The sequence below is a fragment of the Dermacentor silvarum genome, chromosome 4, assembly GCF_013339745.2.
Source record: "Dermacentor silvarum isolate Dsil-2018 chromosome 4, BIME_Dsil_1.4, whole genome shotgun sequence".
Taxonomy (NCBI): Eukaryota; Metazoa; Arthropoda; class Arachnida; order Ixodida; family Ixodidae; genus Dermacentor; species Dermacentor silvarum.
Window position 1 is genome coordinate 229,655,055 of NC_051157.2, and position 16,757 is coordinate 229,671,811.

A 16,757-nucleotide genomic window follows, 5' to 3' on the forward strand; every position below is an offset into this window, starting at 1 on the left:
CAGCTTCTCAGTAGAGAGAAAAAGGAAATAAACGCTTCCTCCAATGTCATTACAAGCGCGACTAAGTCATCCTCAGGATACAACAAACCTCTGCAATCGAAATGCTTAGTAAGCTGATTGTGTTCACTGTACACTATGTCTTGCTTTATTGTGGCTAGTTTTGATGCACACATGCCACAAGAACTTTTTCTCTTAACTCTTTCCCTACCATTGGGAAAATGGCTGTTTCTTGTAGGTTATGCCAGAATTTATTTTTCCGAAGGAACTACTGCACTCAATATTTTATATAATACATAAACAAAAAGCAGAATGAATGCACTTTTCACACAAGATTTTTTAACGAGATGTATGTCATAAAAAAAAAATAATTGCCAGACTCAAGATTGTGGGAACAAAGTTTGTAAAGACACGCTTGTATCTACTAAGAAAAAAAGTAACAAGAATTATGAGATATATAAAATGTATTGCCATCTAATAGGCACTATCTCTGAAAAAATCAGAATATTTCATTGAACAGGTATTCCACTACAAAACTAACTACAAGCACTACAGTTGGGCGTGCCAGGCTGCGGCTGCCGATGTTTCGGGCTAGTTTGCTTCGTCGCTTTCAGAGTCAGTTCGATGAAAAAGAAAGCAACATCCTCAGACTCGCTGCTGCTCGATTCATCGATGAAATCAGCCATAAATGCAGCGGAATCGCAAGATCTACGATCTGCCAAAGCGTGCACGCTACTGTTTGAGGCTTTGCTTTAAGGCTTTGATTTTTGCTTTCTACTTTGACGATCACGAAACTTTGGAACGTGTTCAAAAATTACCACCTGGTAGGAAAAATGCGAACTGCTTAGAAAACAAAGATATAGTTCTCCTCCTTGACGTCCGATAGTGCTGTGTGTCCGTGAGTGGTAGTGGTAGGGAAAGAGTTAAACTTTCTAGCTGCATAGCCAGCCATGTTAAAAACCAGACTGCGATCACTTTTTTCTTCTGTGGTCCTTGCTTAACCCCTTAAGTGTGTCGGACGAGCAGAACTCGTCCTAGCCAAAGTGTCGCCAAAGTGTCGCTTCGTCCTACCAGAATAGGTTCTCCTCTAAAGTGTTCAGGATGAGAAGCGCTCGTCTATGGCTTAGATCGCCGTCACCCAGCAGATGGAAGCACTTACTTGACGATTTCTTCTGCAGCAACAGCGCTGTTTTTTTTTTTGTTTTTTTTGAAAACATGGCATCCAGTGGCGGCGACACATGCATAGCTGGCCCGTCAATCCGAAAAAGAAGCTTTTCATCTTTGCCATCTTCATCCAATAAAGATGATTCGGATCTTAATATTTATCTTGTGTCCGGAAGTTCAGAAGACAGCGATGACACTGAATTGAGCAGCTTTTCTGGTGGGGATGAGAACATCTCTGAAGCAAACATTGCGAGTACTCGTCAGTGGGTGCAGATTGATGTCGACATTCGAGGCGTGAAGCCTCCTCGGTTTCCATTTTTGGCCGTTCCAGGCAAGACTTTCAATTTGATATCGCCAGATGACCGTCTGGAGTACATACAGTAGTTTCTCGATGGTGTACTGATTACGCTAGCGGTCGATGAAACCAATCACAATGTGGCTGCAAAGCTGATTTGACTTGGTATGTGGTGCAAATATTTTTTTAACATCGAGTAGAAAGCACAATATGATTTGAAATCAGCAATAAAAAATAGGCACTTTTGGTCAGGAAATTAAAGAAAAAGTAACACTTAAGGGGTTAAGGCAGAATGAATGGCAGAGCCAGCACTATGAAAACTTCTTGTATGTCCTCAACAATGTCTCATATGCCAAAGACAACACTTTTGTTTGTGCCTGCTTTTGTTACAAAGTGTCGAGCAGAGCATTGAAAACCTGAGCCGGGCAGTGTCCAGATTTTGGGAATTGCGCAAGATTGTAAAAACATGGACAATAAATTCTATTATAAGAAATGGCCCTGGGCCCGGGTGGTCATTAGTACCTGAATGTTGCCTTATTATGCGAAACCAGTTTTCGAGCTTGTCCTGACTTAGTCTTGACGTCAAGAGGTATTTGAACCCCACTGAAGATGTGAGATGCTGCAAAAGTGAGAATGTGCTGCATATGGCAAGACTCATACCTTCAGCAGTACTTTTGCTTACGAACCCACATCCGCATTTTTTCTTTTTAAAGCTTGTTCTCATTCTTTGAAAAATACAAGAAACGCCCCAAGTTCTGCAGTATCTTGCGATGTCCAAGTCCACGTTTTCGGTATGTTGACGTCATAGCTGTAAGCCGGCTCAGGCGTCTCGCAAGATGTTCTGTCACGGACACTGAATTTGAGCGCTGTTGTACATCTGATCTGAGAAACATGCCTTTGAACACTTTTTTGAGCACATGCTTGCTGTCTCCACTTAAATTAAAGGGATACGCAAGTCTAGGTTTCCCTTTTTTTTGTATTTAGAGGCAGAGCAACATTGTTTTACAGGAAGTAAATGCTTTCTGGAATACTTCCGCTTGCCAATTTTAAGTGTTCAAAATAGCCTAAGATGTGTCTAGCAGTTGGCATTTGCTCCAAAGTGCTCCGAAATGTGTATTTGGGTGCTTCAAACAGCTTCAAAATTAACATTTTGCTGCTCCAAAAATTGCTCCAAATCTCAATTCATCAGTGGCACCACTGTATATTCTTCCGCACTACTGCATAATGTTTCACTGCGGAGAGTTTGTCTCTCACACGTGTTTTGTACTACATAAAGACTTGTTTCACATCACACCGTCATGTAAATATGACACCCAATTAAACACATGTAAATCGTTGGCACACTCAAGGTTAGTGAAGAGAAGAATCGCAGAAGCCACCTTCCGTAATACGCTGCAAAGATAGTGTATACACGAGATTGAAATGGCCTTTGAAGGCCAGGTAGAGCGGCTTTTGTGGGCTGGTTTTCTGAGTGTCTTCCTGATACAGCTAGCGGACGAAATGTTAGTGGAAATACACCAAAGAAGGAAGCCCCGCAAAACCAAGATCAATACTTTGAAAATGGCTGTCATTCCCCATGTGCACGGGGTGTCCCATAGATTGAAGAAGGTCGCCGGCAGGACAGTTGTTTCAGTTGTTTTTTCAGCCCCAGGCAAGCTGAACGCCTTATGCAGAAGGTTCAACCGAGATAACCCTCCAAAAAAGGTAGCGACAGGAAGCATCAGGCATCCTTCACCAGCTGCATCATTGGAGTCGTTTATAACGTACCCTTGAGCTGTGGCCGCTCATATGTAGGACAAACGGGACGTTGCCTCAATGATCGCCTCCGGGAGCACGCCAACAACATAAAACAAAAATATAGTTGCAGTCTTGCTCTGCATTGCAGGTCATGTGAATGCATGCCCCATTTTAGTCAACGTCATCCAAAAGCATGCTGATCAGTGCACGTGTGAAACTATCGAGGCATTTGCCATTATCCAACGTGGTCCTTCATGCATCAGTTCACCATTTCCATTTATTAGACAAGGAAATCTCTTATCTGCAAATTTAACACCGTCGTTTCACTCATGCTTCTCTGCCTATACAGGGTGTTTCAGCGAAGACTCAAAATTTTTTAAAAGTTGCCTTTGGCAGATAGCATAATTCTAGTTCATGAGCTGGTCTACTCGAAAAGGCAGACATTACTTGCAAAAAAATTTTTATGCATAATTGACTAACAAAAATTCACTAATTGAATTTTAAACTAATTATCCTATGGCCCATATTACAATTTACAAATTCTAGCCGTGGAGTTCGCAACGCGGATCCACTTGGAACGAATTCTCAGGATGATACCAGTTTCGAGATATTAATTCCCAAACTTTGTGGAGAAATGCATTGGTGTTCCAGTTACTTTTGTGCTTCAATGCATAAAACAACGTTTTGTTAAAAAAGGCGCACTCCTCGGAGTAAGGGTGTCGGTGCCATGCGCAACCATGATAACAGGGCCATGGCAGGCAAACGAAAGTTGACCAACGCAACCAGCAATGTCATGCTGGGAACTGGGTACTCGGCCAACGGATTTGTACAGAAAGGCACTCAAACAATCTTTCCCCAGCCACCGACGGACCCAGATCTCAGTATCTGCACCAGATCTGAGGTGTATTTGAGACAGGCATCAACTCACTGAACTGCTGGTTGCACTTTACTCAGTTGATCTGAGGAGTGCTCCAGGAAAATACGGTATCACATGGAAAATGCTCCAAACCTGGACGAGGATTAAAAAATGACAACTACTTCAAGAAGTAAATGTGTCATGGCTCTCGGGAGAGGTCCCAACTCACTGGAAACGCTCAGTGTTGTCTAAGCCTGGGAAACCAGCCAATACGATCAGCAACCTGAAGCCAGTATCGCTGACATACACAATTTGCAAGCCACTCGAACAGCTTGTTCTCACCAGACTCGACCATCACTTGAAGGAGGTTGGGAACGAGCCACACTTTGATCCAGACCAGACTAGTTTTCGCCCTGGTCTGTGCACTACAGACAGTTTGTACCTCACACAGACAGCGTCACCCTCACACGGCAAGGCTAGGAGTGAACTCGAGGCATTCTAGTGGACATTCAACATTTGACATAGTGACGCACGAAGCAGTCATAGCTGCCCTTAAAGAAGCAAACCCATGTCAGCGGGTGGTCAGCATTGTGAAGTTGTTCTTACAGAGCCTTACATTTGAAATCAGATGCTGCAACCTACAAGCAATGTCTTTAACCAACAAGGTGGGCAGGCAGGGCGCTATTCTGTCACCAGTCCTCTTCAATCTCTTCATGAGAGGGTTGACCGTCTGCCAGCGGCAGATTCCCAGTGTCAGGTGTACCATATATGCCGACGATATAACACTGTGCATACAGCCAGGCCATGCAGGAGGCCTTGGATGTGTTTGCTAACTACCGGAAAACCAACAAAATGCAACCGTCTCCCCGGTGAAGACTCAGCACATTCTTACCGGAGGCACTCCTTAAGGAGTGGTACAAGGTCCACCTGCAGAGCAGCAGAAAGCTTTGTGAAGATTCTGAGCATCCCAATCTGCGAGAAAGGAGGTGCGGCCATTTGGCTGAAGCAACTTGAGGCGAGGTGGAAGCAAATCCTGCATTTGATACGGCTCATACGGAGGATCGCCCATAATGGTGAGGCACGTACACAAGCACTGGTCACAGCCGTCCTCACGTCTATGCTTGCTATGGGGCAACTTGCTTCCTCACTAAGGCACAAGAAGAAAAGCTCGATAGTCTCCACTGGGAAGGTTTACGAGAAGTGGCAGAGCGTCTTCGCCACACCAGAATTGAGGAGCTTCCTGCTATTCGGGGCTTCCACGGCTGTGAGACATCATAGTGGACCAAATGGCCGGACACAAGCGGTGCTGTTGTTCCACCCGTGCAGGATAAGTCCTCCTCCAACTTAAAGAGGAACAGACTGGCAAAACAGATGGCACATGACTTATCACCAAGAGTCGCCCCATGGGACGATGTGCAGTAGCAAGTTGTCAAACCGGTGACCTGCCACCGCTGCAAGGACAACCACCCATCTCACAAAGTGGTGATTGCCAGAAGAGCAAACGATACAAAGGACACTGTATTCACCAGCCCCGCATGGGACTTTGTGTCCCAACTTTCAGTAGTGGAATTCTCGAGTGGCAACTTCAGTGAGGCTGCGGTGTTTCGACACCAAGAAGAGCCTCCAGTTAAGGTGATAGAACTTCACGCCATCCTATTCGCCTTGCATGGACTGAAGGAGACGAACAATGATAGTGCATATAATGGCCGGACAATAATAATTTTTATGACTCGTTGGAGGCCTTGAAATCAGTGTTGTCAGGTTTGGCTATATATAGCCAAATTGGGCTACAGGAAAACATTTTTGGTGTCGACTTGGATGAGTTGGCTATGTGGCTATATTTGGGCTACTGAAAATCTGTGACTTGGCTTTGTTTGGGCTATAAGTGGCGCCCTGATCCACGCTCCAGAGGTGGCTCTGATCGGGTAGAAGCAAATCTCGATGGCTATGTTTTAGCTGGCTGAGCCGGCGGCGTGGCTGTGCTTGTGTGCGTGCGCGTATGACCCCCCCCCCCCCTTCCCTTCTCTCTCTGCGCCGTTGTCTAAGCAGGTGGCTTTGATCTTTGATGCACTTGAACTAACACCCCGCTTGACCGTTATGCACCCGATCCCCGGGCATTGGGATGAACCTGGGAGTAGTGGGTTTTTCACAGTACACTGTACTAACATGGCTATGCTCAGGAAGGAAGAGCAATAACATAGGGGACGGGGCAGTCGGGCGATCATGGCGCCGAGATGAAAGAAGGGAAGCACAGGTGGATGACACGCTCCAGTGTGTTCATAGCCATGTCTTCTGGGTGAAGTATCGCGCCGGGCACAGCTTTCGACCTACCCCACGTTTCTCGCGCGAAGCATTACTGCTATTTTCCTTCTCCTGCTAGATGAATTCTTGTTCGTGCTTACATTCGAGATTCATTTCGATAGGTTGAACGTAAGATGGGATCCTCCACAGAGAGGAGTATCCAAACATGGGGAAGTGGGCCAAGTATGCGAGAACGTATAAAAAAGAATGGGAGCAAGACCCCCGAGCCAAAGGTGGGTTCTGGTGCTTTTACTTCTAGATGGTTTGCCCGTAACGTCATGGATGCAGACACTCATTCTGCTAACATCGAAGCATGTTTGCCACGATGACATCAGTGCACCATGTCACATGAACTTCACCCACCGTGTTAGCTTAGCTTGTGCGGTGTCGCGCTGCTGGGTCGAGGACGCGGGTTTGATTCCCGGCCACGGCGGCCGCATTTTGATCAAGGCGAAGTGCAGGAACAACCGTGTACGATTTAGGTGTACGTTAAAGAACCCGAGGTGGCCAAAATTAATCCGGAGTCCCCCACTGTGTCATGCCTCCCCATCATATCATGGTTTTGGCGCGTAAAACCCCACCTCAAACGTTTTGGGGCCCCAAAGAAAGATCGTCAAAGCCACTGTGCTTGCGCAAGACGCAAACTGTGTTCGGGTTTTGCGTCGGGCATGCTATTTCATCGATTTAGTGGGAGGCCCAAAAGCTGCCCCAAAAGCTGCCCCAAAAGCTTGCGTCAACAAACATGACGGCGCCCATCGAAGTGACGGCTCTACCCTAGCACCATACTGGGCTCGATTCGCGGTAACGCGGGAAGTTCGTAAGCTAGGAGAAGTGATTGCAGTTATCGCTTTCTCTCAACGTGTGCAATGAAGATTGATTCATTAGACGCCACTGATTCCGAATTCAATTGTCAATTTCATGGCTTGTAGGCCTAACACGGATTGACTTGGCTGGGTGAAGGTACCTAAAGTTGGTTACTCAAAACTAAGCGTAACAAGTTGCTTGCTGCTAATAGAGTAAGTTCTAAATTGTAATTAAACGTGAAAACACGAAAATCTAAATCACTCTTCTATCATCAAATGGTATATCTATCTGGTACAGCTTTTCTTTGACGCTGTAGTGACGCTGCAAGCGCAACACACTATCCACAAATGCAAAACGCCTTTTCTAAAACTTTTCACTCCTGCATGCCCCAACGCTAACACCCGCAAAGCTCTTTGGGGGCCCCTATTCGAAAACTTTATTAGCACATCAACATGGTTTGCTTTTTGACAGTAACCGGTTTTCACAGCATAACCACTGTTATCAATTTGTTGTTCATCTTTGCTCTTCGTGCGCCGTCGCGCCTTTTACCATTTCGAGCGAGTAACGTTCGGGACGTGCTCATTGCCGAAAACAACTGCGCGCTTCTTACACTGGTGTGCCGTTTTGCGCAGTAATCTTTTAAAGCTTCGCTTACACTGATTCAGGCAGCGAGTGGCATCTGTTATCTGACACTCTATTTTAATGCATGTTATTGCTGTGCTAGAGACCTAAGATGGCGGCCAGGTTGATGCAAATGGACATTAAGCATACCAGCTAACTCTGGCCAAGCTAATTGAAAAAAAAACAAACAAAAAAAAACGAGAAAACAAGATAGGACGATGAGACAAATTTCACGAATATCATAGCGTGAAAGACTTGTTTTAGCTCATAAAAAAAGAAGCCGTGAGCATGTCGCAGATCGCTGGACATCTGAACTTCTACGCCATAGGCAGAGATCACATGAGAGATCGATGATGCTAAACATTATTTTGCGTTCACGACCGCTAGAAAGCAGAGTTCGTAGTTAATATCACTGTAAATAACTAAAGATAATACGTTAGTACTATCTGTAATAAAATAAAAGCACTGATTTCGCCCTCTGCAGCGATTTGCTATAACTTAAGAGCTTCTGGGGCCAACCAAAAAGTGTTTTCTGCAAGCATGATGTCGCTGTTGTTGATGTCATGGGCTGACCGTCACGGCGGCACGGGCATTTTGTTACGACGGGTTGTGCAAAAGGGATTGCCGTAGTCGAATGGGAAAACGTATCACAAGTAACACTGCAAATAAAAATGGCTATATTTGGCTACGAAATTTTTTGCACTTTTTGTGTTTGGCTACATTTGGGCTACAACTTCTCTAGCTTTTGGCTACACCGCCTCGTCGGACCTGGCAATGTGCTTAAAATTGCTTTTAAGACCCCCTCGTGCTGGTACTTGGGAGTGCCGTATAAAAGAAACTGTGTGCGATCTTCATGTCTCACAGGCTGAGGTGTTCATGGAGTTGGGTCTTGGCACACGGGCAATGTCAGCAATGGCGTGGCCTATGTCCCTATCACAGCGAAGTTCATGGGACTGGAAGATCTACGAGAGCAGGGCAAGTTGAGCTTCGGGCTAGAGTGCCACACAACATACACCCTCTCCTCAAGGGATTTTCTTGCGGCACTCAGGTCTACAAAGTCAGGATGGCAGCAGCCCTCACGAAGGTTGTACTGGCCTGGTGGAGAACCACCTCGAGGGCAACATGGAATGTCAGAAACAGCACTGAGGAGGGTGTGCTTCCACAGATGAAGCAACTTCCTTTGTTTGTTGTAGGACATGCAACGTGGGAGCACGCCCCAGTCTGCACCACTTACTGTGGCAATGCCCCGGCCTCGAAGAGACAGGAAAATGGTACAGATAGCACGCCGCCCACAGTCTGGATTAGGCTGGCTGCTCAGACTAATGTCCGGCGCACATTAGTGTCACTGTGGCACTTTGCGTGTGAAACCAAACAGAAATAAGGCTGCTACTAGATTTTTATTTTACTTTATTTTTGTATTTATATTTTTAAAATTAATATATATATATTGTGGTCTCCGTCTCGCGGTGCTCCACCGGGAGTCACCTAGACCACCGCGAGGGTCCGAGCCCCTCACGGGAACGATCAGCTCAGCCACGTGTGTTGCGTGTGCCCGGGCTGCTGTGTCCTTGCTCACTCCAAAATGACTCAAAACCTCTTCCTTAAATGTGTTTCTACAGCATTCAAGGGGCCCGTGGGAGACGCAGGCTTCTGCACCAATCGCCTATTCAAGCCAATTAGGCAAGCCGTTGTGCTCCAATAGGGACCATAGTTTTCACGACCACGCAGACATGGCCGCGACAATAGACCGTGCACAAGAAATTTGGCCATGCCTAACAAACCTCCCCCCCCCCCCCCCCACCTCGATACAGCCGCGCGTGGAGCGACCGCGCTACACGTGCACACACTCGTTCAAACCCGTTTCGGGATTCCTCAAGGTTGGCCGTGGCATACGTTTTTCGCGACACCTTATCCCTACGAAAAAGTGTCCCACTCGTTTTTACAGAGTACTTCGAACGTGAAAAGAAAATTATGACTAGAAATTAAACACATACATGATGGGTTCGTGTAAGAGAATTGGAAAGAATAAAAACACAAATGAACAAGCGCGTTTTAACAAAATGGGAAAAACCGGAACAATTGCGAAACAAAAGTATCACTAAAGTTCATTCACTTGCGCTGTAGTATACATCAGTATCCCTGTCGTAAGCACTGAATGTCGTCCAGTCGGCGTAAAGTTCAGTCACAGCGTCCAAGCTTTCAACTACGCGCACTCTGTCGTTCTCTGCCTCACACACACGCTCACCTACACGATCACACGAGGCAAGTCTCCGGTCAGCACGCGACCGGCACTTTCGCACAGCACATCGAAGATCACATATTTTCTTTTTCTTACGACGTTCGCCAACAGACTCGTCATCTGCACCGTCATCATCGGAGCACTTTCGGATGTAGGAAGGTTTTAACCACGCAACATTCACAACGCAGCGTTTTTTCCTGGTTTCGCCCATTAGCTTTTTATGAGGCTGCAGTTCGTGGGATTCTTTTCTGGCGTCTTCCATTCGGCGTAGTGCGCCTTGTCCTCTATCTACCTGCAGCATCGGTTCATTCTTGGAGGCCACAAAGGGGTCAACACTGGCCGGCTTTCTGGGTGCAAGCTTTTGGTTCTGGCAGTCAGAGCAGGATAGAACATACTTGCTGACATGCGAGAACATCCTTTGCCAGAAATAGCAGCGCCGAACTTTCCCCCATGTGCGCCCGAAGTCGAGGTGGCCCGCCGTAGTGTCGACATGACAGTGCCGTAAAACTTCCGGCCTCAAACACCATGGGACAACGAGTGCCGTGCGACTTTCATGAAAGCCATTCGCCCTTCTGCGCAAAACACCATCGACTAACCGAAAGCTCCGTGCCGTTCTTTTCGTTTTTCTGACAACGGGCGCACTCAGCTGCTCTAGGTGCTGTAACACTCCCCTCGTCCATGAATCTTCTCTCTGCTTTTTTCCAACCTCCACATGATCCAGCACGAGCAACGGTAACAGGTTTTCTTCGCTTACTGGTGCGGAATCATGCGGAAAGTGGGCAAGGGTGGCGGGGTTTCCATGCTCGTAGCTAGAGCGCTGCCATAACTTTGGGTCGGTCCCCTTTGCTCGGACAGGCAATGCGAGGGGCGGACTTTCTGACATAGTGCACACGGGGGGTCAGCCGGGCTGGTCCCCTACACCCGGCCGTTCTCGTTTCCCGAAGGGTTAGGACGCCCACCTTGATTATCGTTGGGCTCTCTCTGTTGATTTCTGTCATCTGGAAATCGCGTCCAGCACTGGGGCGTGACGTGGCCGATGCGGTGGCACAGCTGGCATCGTGGACACCCGTCGTCGGCACGGGAATTTCTCGCTGGCCAAGGCACAGGAGGGCGACGTACATCTTCAATAGCCTTCAGGAGGTCGGATAACGAGGCTATGGAATCCACGATCACCTTTAGGTCCCTGTCGCGGTCTGTGGCCTCTCGCGGGAAATGACGCTCCGCTGCAGCGCAAGTAGCGAAACAGGTTGGAGGCGGCTGCTACAGCGGGTGTCACTCCAACGGGAGGCGTCGAGGCGTATGGGAAACATGGTTGCGGACCGGCAGAGAAATGGGTTCCAATCAGTTGTGGCTGGTAGGCATGCGCCATCAAAGCTGCCTGATTAATGCGCTGCAAAATTTGGAGAAATGCAGAGCAACTGTCCAGGTTGGCGATGACTATTTTCTCCTGCACGTCCGGGCGCAGACCGCACCTGAGGTGCCGCAACCGATCCTCTTCAGTCATGGACGGGTTAACTCTAGCGCACAGCTGCACAACGTCATAGTAATATTGCTCGGGGGACTCTGATGGCAGCTGGGTCCTGTTTTGCAGTCGCAAATGGGCGACCTCAACTGAGTGACGACTCGTAAACAATGTTTTTAGGAGAGTCGCCCACTGTTCCCATGAATTAGGGGCGCCCGTTAAAATTTGAGTGGTGTGCCACTTTTTTTGCGTCGCCGTCCAATGCCAGATACAAAAATTTAACTTTTGTCGCTTGATCCCAGTTGTTCAGTGAGGCTACGCTTTCGTAGCAAAGCAGCCACTTGGCAATTGATTCTTCTGGCGTGCCTCTAAAGGCTGGCGGTCCGACGAAAGATTTAGCTTGAGGGGCGGACATGGTAGCGATAAAAGTAGGGGCTTCGGTTATAGTAGAGCTATCAGAGGTAGGTTCCTGAGGTTTGTTACCACGGCCCATGATATTAGAGCGTGGACTTCGCTACCCAGCAACCTCCACCACTTTGTAGCGAAGTGACGCAGCAGTTAGTTTTCGGACGCATCAGCTCACCAGGGAGACGACGATGAAGGGGGATGAGCTCTGGCAGTGGCAGGTGCAGATCGGCAGGTACGATGACAACGCGAAGTAATATTTGAAGAAACTAGATTTATTTAACTTGGCATTTGGCACCTTAAAACTGTACATACACATCTTATACATGAAACGATGCCATACTGATCGTCGACGGCCTGCCTGATCGGCCTGGTCTCCAGTGGTGAAGTGGCGCCGTGGGCTGCTGTGTCCTTGCTCACTCCAAAATGACTCAAAACCTCTTCCTTAAATGTGTTTATACAGCATTCAAGGGGCCCGCGGACCCGAGACGCAGGCTTCTGCACCGATCGCCTATTCAAGCCAATCAGGCAAGCCGTCGTGCTCCAATAGGGGCCAGAGTTTTCGCGACCACTCAGACATGGCCGCGACAATAGACCGTGAACAAGAAATTTGGCCATGCCTAATGAACCCCCCCCCCCCCCCCCCTCCCTATACAGCCGCGCGTGGAGCGACCGCGCTACACGTGCACACACTCGGTCAAACCCGTTTCGGGATTCCTCAAGGTCGGCCGCGGCATACGTTCTGCGCGAAAATATATGGATTTGTCTGATCTGCGTGCTTGGGGCTTCAGACGTGTTTTCGTGGCTTTTTTCTATGTATATATAAGCAGGCAAATTCACAAGTATACAACATCAAATAAACGCACAAGACACCCCTTGCCTTAACGCTAAAATAATGCAATAGTATAGAAACTAGTAATAGTGCAGTCGCGAAAGTGGTAACATGGAAATGGTTTGAGAAGTGGTTCTTTGTGTAATTTATTTTTCCTTACGCGGAAAACAGTGTTCGTTTTTGTGGAAAAAAAAAAAAAAAGCGTAGCTTGCACTAAAGCACTGCACGGGCTTGGGCTTACCCGAAAGCCCGAGTCGGGCCGGGTAGGGCAGTTCTTTCGCGGGCTCGGGCCGGGCTCGGACACGGCATGTAGTTTTTGACCCGAGCCCGGGCTGGGCTCGGACTTTCTAGTGGTGTGCATGTAACGTGCAGCGAGTTATCCTCGCGCGTCTCGAATCTGAAAAATATGCTGCCCCGGCGCAGCTGGAAGCTAGCAGTGCAACTCCTGTGTATTTGCCATTTCTTCTTCCGTCGTATTTTGCGCTGTTTGAACAGAATGTAAAATTCCAGAAAGACCGAAGTCGCCTCAAACCAAAGGACGCCCTTGTATTGCTTACCTAAATAAATGTAATTAATGTTTTCAGCGCGGTGCAAGCGCGTTCGCCACTTCCAGATTCTTCAAAGGCGAATTGGTAAAACGATGACTGGTAAGATAAGATAATTCGTCACGCGGCTGAAATATGGCACTGCGTCCATCCATGATTGCACGCATGTTCTCAACTGCCCGCTTTACAGCAGCACATTACGCTGCACCATGGAGGAACGAGAAGCTTTCTTTCTCCATTTACTCCATCCGTGCGCTGCGCTCAAGACCGGTCGTAGCTGCGCTTCGGCTAGAGTGTACTAGAATACGGTTGAGGTGGGACGAGTGGCTGGGGCGGCGCATGCTTTGCAGTGAGGCGCCCGACGCGCAAAAATACTGTGGCAGCGCTGCGATAGAAGTGTATTGGGCCGCATCAAGAACGCGCCGTTGGAAACTGCTGGCGATACTGCTCGGCAGGGTCATTCCAACTACTTTGCGCGGTGGTATTTGCGTTCAGACCGCTCAAATGGCGTTCATAACTGCATATGACATGTATTTATTGCCTTAAGAATAAATTCCTTTCATTCTCTTTATTATTTTTTTTTAAATGCCGCTCGGTGGTCTTCGGTCTCGGGCCGGTTTGAGTCGGGCCTGGCCGGGCTCGGGCCTAAGGTAAAGGGGTGGCGGGCCGGGCCGGGCGGGTAACGCAAATTATTTCCGGGCCCGGGCCGGGCCCGGGTCTCGCCATAAAACATTCGGGCGGGCAGCCCAACGTAAAAACGGGCCCGGGCCGGGCCCGGGCTGAAAAAATTGGCCCGTGTAGTGCTCTAGCTTGCACTGGCGGCGCAATGCTAAAAAGACAGCGGAGCTGATGGGCATCTAGTTAGTCCTGGCTTTTGGGCCAGGCTAAGCACTACCAAGTCACCCCCAGCATTTCCTGGGATTTATTGATTATTGGTCGATTATAGATTAGCTATTGATTGGCTATCGATTGTCTATCGCAAGGTATAGGCCATGTATTTGGGCTAGGCTAAGCACTACCAAGTCATCCCCAGCATTTTCCGGAATTTATTGATTATTTATCGATTATCGACTAGCTATTGATTGGATCCAATTACCCCTGGAGCCAATAAATAGCTAGTTGATAATCCATCAATAATCAATAAATTCCGGAAATGCTGGGGATCACAGGGAGAGGCCTTCGTCCTGCAGCGGACATAAATATAGGCTGATGATGATGATTGATTGGCTATCAATTGCCTATCGATGACTGACTAAGCTTAAGTAGTCCCAACCATGCTTACTAGACGTATCCAGGCTCAGCTTCGCTAGTTCACAGGTGTATGTGCCATTGCACTTGCGACCCTTTCTGCACTGCTGCCAGGATCGGCCCACATTTTTGGATTCAGCAGACACATTACGCCCGGCTGAAACAGCTCTGTTAAAAATGAGAACTTGATCTGTTTTCCTATTTTCATTGATAAGATATACAGTCATCTTTCTTGCACATGTCACTTCAGCTTGGCACAGAATGCATTGAACCAGCAATGCGTAACGTTCGCGTGTGCTCGAAGGCCTACTTGGGCCCTTTAATGAACTGGTCCGAGTCAGGCCCGGCCCTGAGCCTGCCGACAAACGCTTCGGACGGCCCAGCCCGACCCGGGCCCGTGCAATGCTCCATTCTGCCCCCACCGCAGATGGCTTTCAAGATACAGCCGCGCGCGCGGGTGGCGCTCTTTCCCGCTTCCCGCCCTTGCGTGCGCGAGCCGCGATTGCCGGCTAACCGTCTCACACTTTCACTCGCACATACGGCGCGCGGCGCCGTCTTTATCGCCCTTGGAATTTATACGGAGCCTCTAGGCGACAGCAGAAATCTGCAGGTGCGACCATATAATTGCTATTGCATCATTAAAAATAAACTAAAACCTGCTTGGGCGGCAAGCTGACATACGTGACCTCGCCAGGCACATTGCATCGGAGCACATGTAGGCTCGTATCTTTCATTGCTTGTCTCCGGTCTTTCTTTGACCCTTTTCGATTGCGAGACAAGAATTCGGGGTACTTTTTCTGTCGCTTTTTTTTTTCGTGTTCGTGAACTTGTGTCCTTCGTCATAGAGACGGTCCGAATGACTCACGTTATATATAATTGTTTCCTATCTCTATGATCTGTGATGATTGACTGTCACCCTTCCCGCATGGGCCCTAACTTGGGCCTGCAATATTTTGTAAATAAATAGTAAAAATAACCATTTGATAGTTTCGACATGCAATATGTCAGGTGCCGAAAGGCGCGAGCGGGCGCGGGAAATGGTGAATAATTTAAACCTGCGCTTTAGCGTTGTTATTGCGAGCTTTCAGCAATCGAATGTCTGCAGTGGACGGTCGTCGAGCGGTGGTTCGGTGCGGCCACCTGAGCTGCCTGGAAGTGCTGCAGGCGGTGGGCCGTCTGGCGGGCCATGGCCAAGCCGGACAGTGACAAGTTGACGCCCCAGGCGGAGCTGTTCCTGCGCGCGTACAGCCAGGTGCCCGCGTTCCGGGACCTCTTCGACGAGGAGACCTTCTACATATTCGCCGCCTGCTTCGTGCTGGCCACCTGTCTCGTCGCGTTCCTCCTCTCGCGATTCGTCACGCTGCGCCCCGTGGAATAAAGATTATGTGGCTCGATGTCTTTGTAGCTCTTGGTCCTGTTACGGGGCCGGGGTGTGGTGAACCTTCAACAGTGTCTGCTTGGAGCTCGAACCAGGTTGACCATCGGAGAGGCAGGGAAGACGAGGTGGCGTAAAAACAAATAACAAGCTTAATACATCGTTACGGGTGAGCGGTGTGCTACAAAAAAAAAAAAAAATACAAGAAACGTTCAGCGTGCATGCTCCTGCACGCGAGCGCAAAGAAAGTGTTCGACACGTGGCGGCTTGCTGGCTTTCTTGTACCCTCTACTATCCGGGCATTCGCCTTCTTCAGTGCTCCCACTGCAGAGAGCCTTGTTAGGACACAAACCACACAAAGCAGCGGGGTTGGACTACCGCAGCGGGGATGAGCTGGTTTTGCACATTCCGCGCATACTCCCCTCGCACACACGCGACGGACTTGTCCATGTTGACGAGCGTGACGGTTCGGCACGCCGTGTCCCATGCGTGTGGCATTCGTTCAGTTCACGGCCTCGCAAAGTGAACGTTCATGTCCGAAAACGTCCACTGAGTGTTTGATACGCCAGGAAGGTGGGCGCAGAGCTCTTTAATAACGAGCGTCTTAAAAAGAACACGTCGGGCATTTGAAACTGGTACGGTCCTGAGAATTCGTTTCAAGGGAATACGCCTTGCGAACTGACCGGCTATAATTCGTAGGTTGAAATGTGCCGTAAAATAAGTTAAGTAGCGTAGTTATTGTTATTAAATTAAGCATTTTGAGTTCTCTTAGAAGTAATGGCCGCGTGATCGAGTAATTTATATCAAGGGTTAGAATTGTGCTATCTGCCACAGGGAATTAAAGAAATTCGTGCATATATATATATATATATATAT

At 48.3% G+C, this 16,757-nt stretch overlaps 1 protein-coding gene across 2 annotated transcripts in view; it reads left to right on the forward strand.

Moving 5' to 3' along the window:
* LOC119451033 (uncharacterized) overlaps positions 1–15,900 on the forward strand; it is a 28,257-nt gene extending 12,357 nt beyond the window's left edge. For both annotated transcript variants that reach the window (XM_037714463.2, XM_037714464.2), the window contains exon 3: positions 15,612–15,900. In XM_037714463.2, the coding sequence (XP_037570391.1) occupies positions 15,612–15,712 (101 nt within the window). In that variant the 3' untranslated portion in view covers positions 15,713–15,900. The remainder of the gene's footprint in view (positions 1–15,611) is intronic.
* The last annotated feature ends 857 nt before the right edge of the window (positions 15,901–16,757 follow it).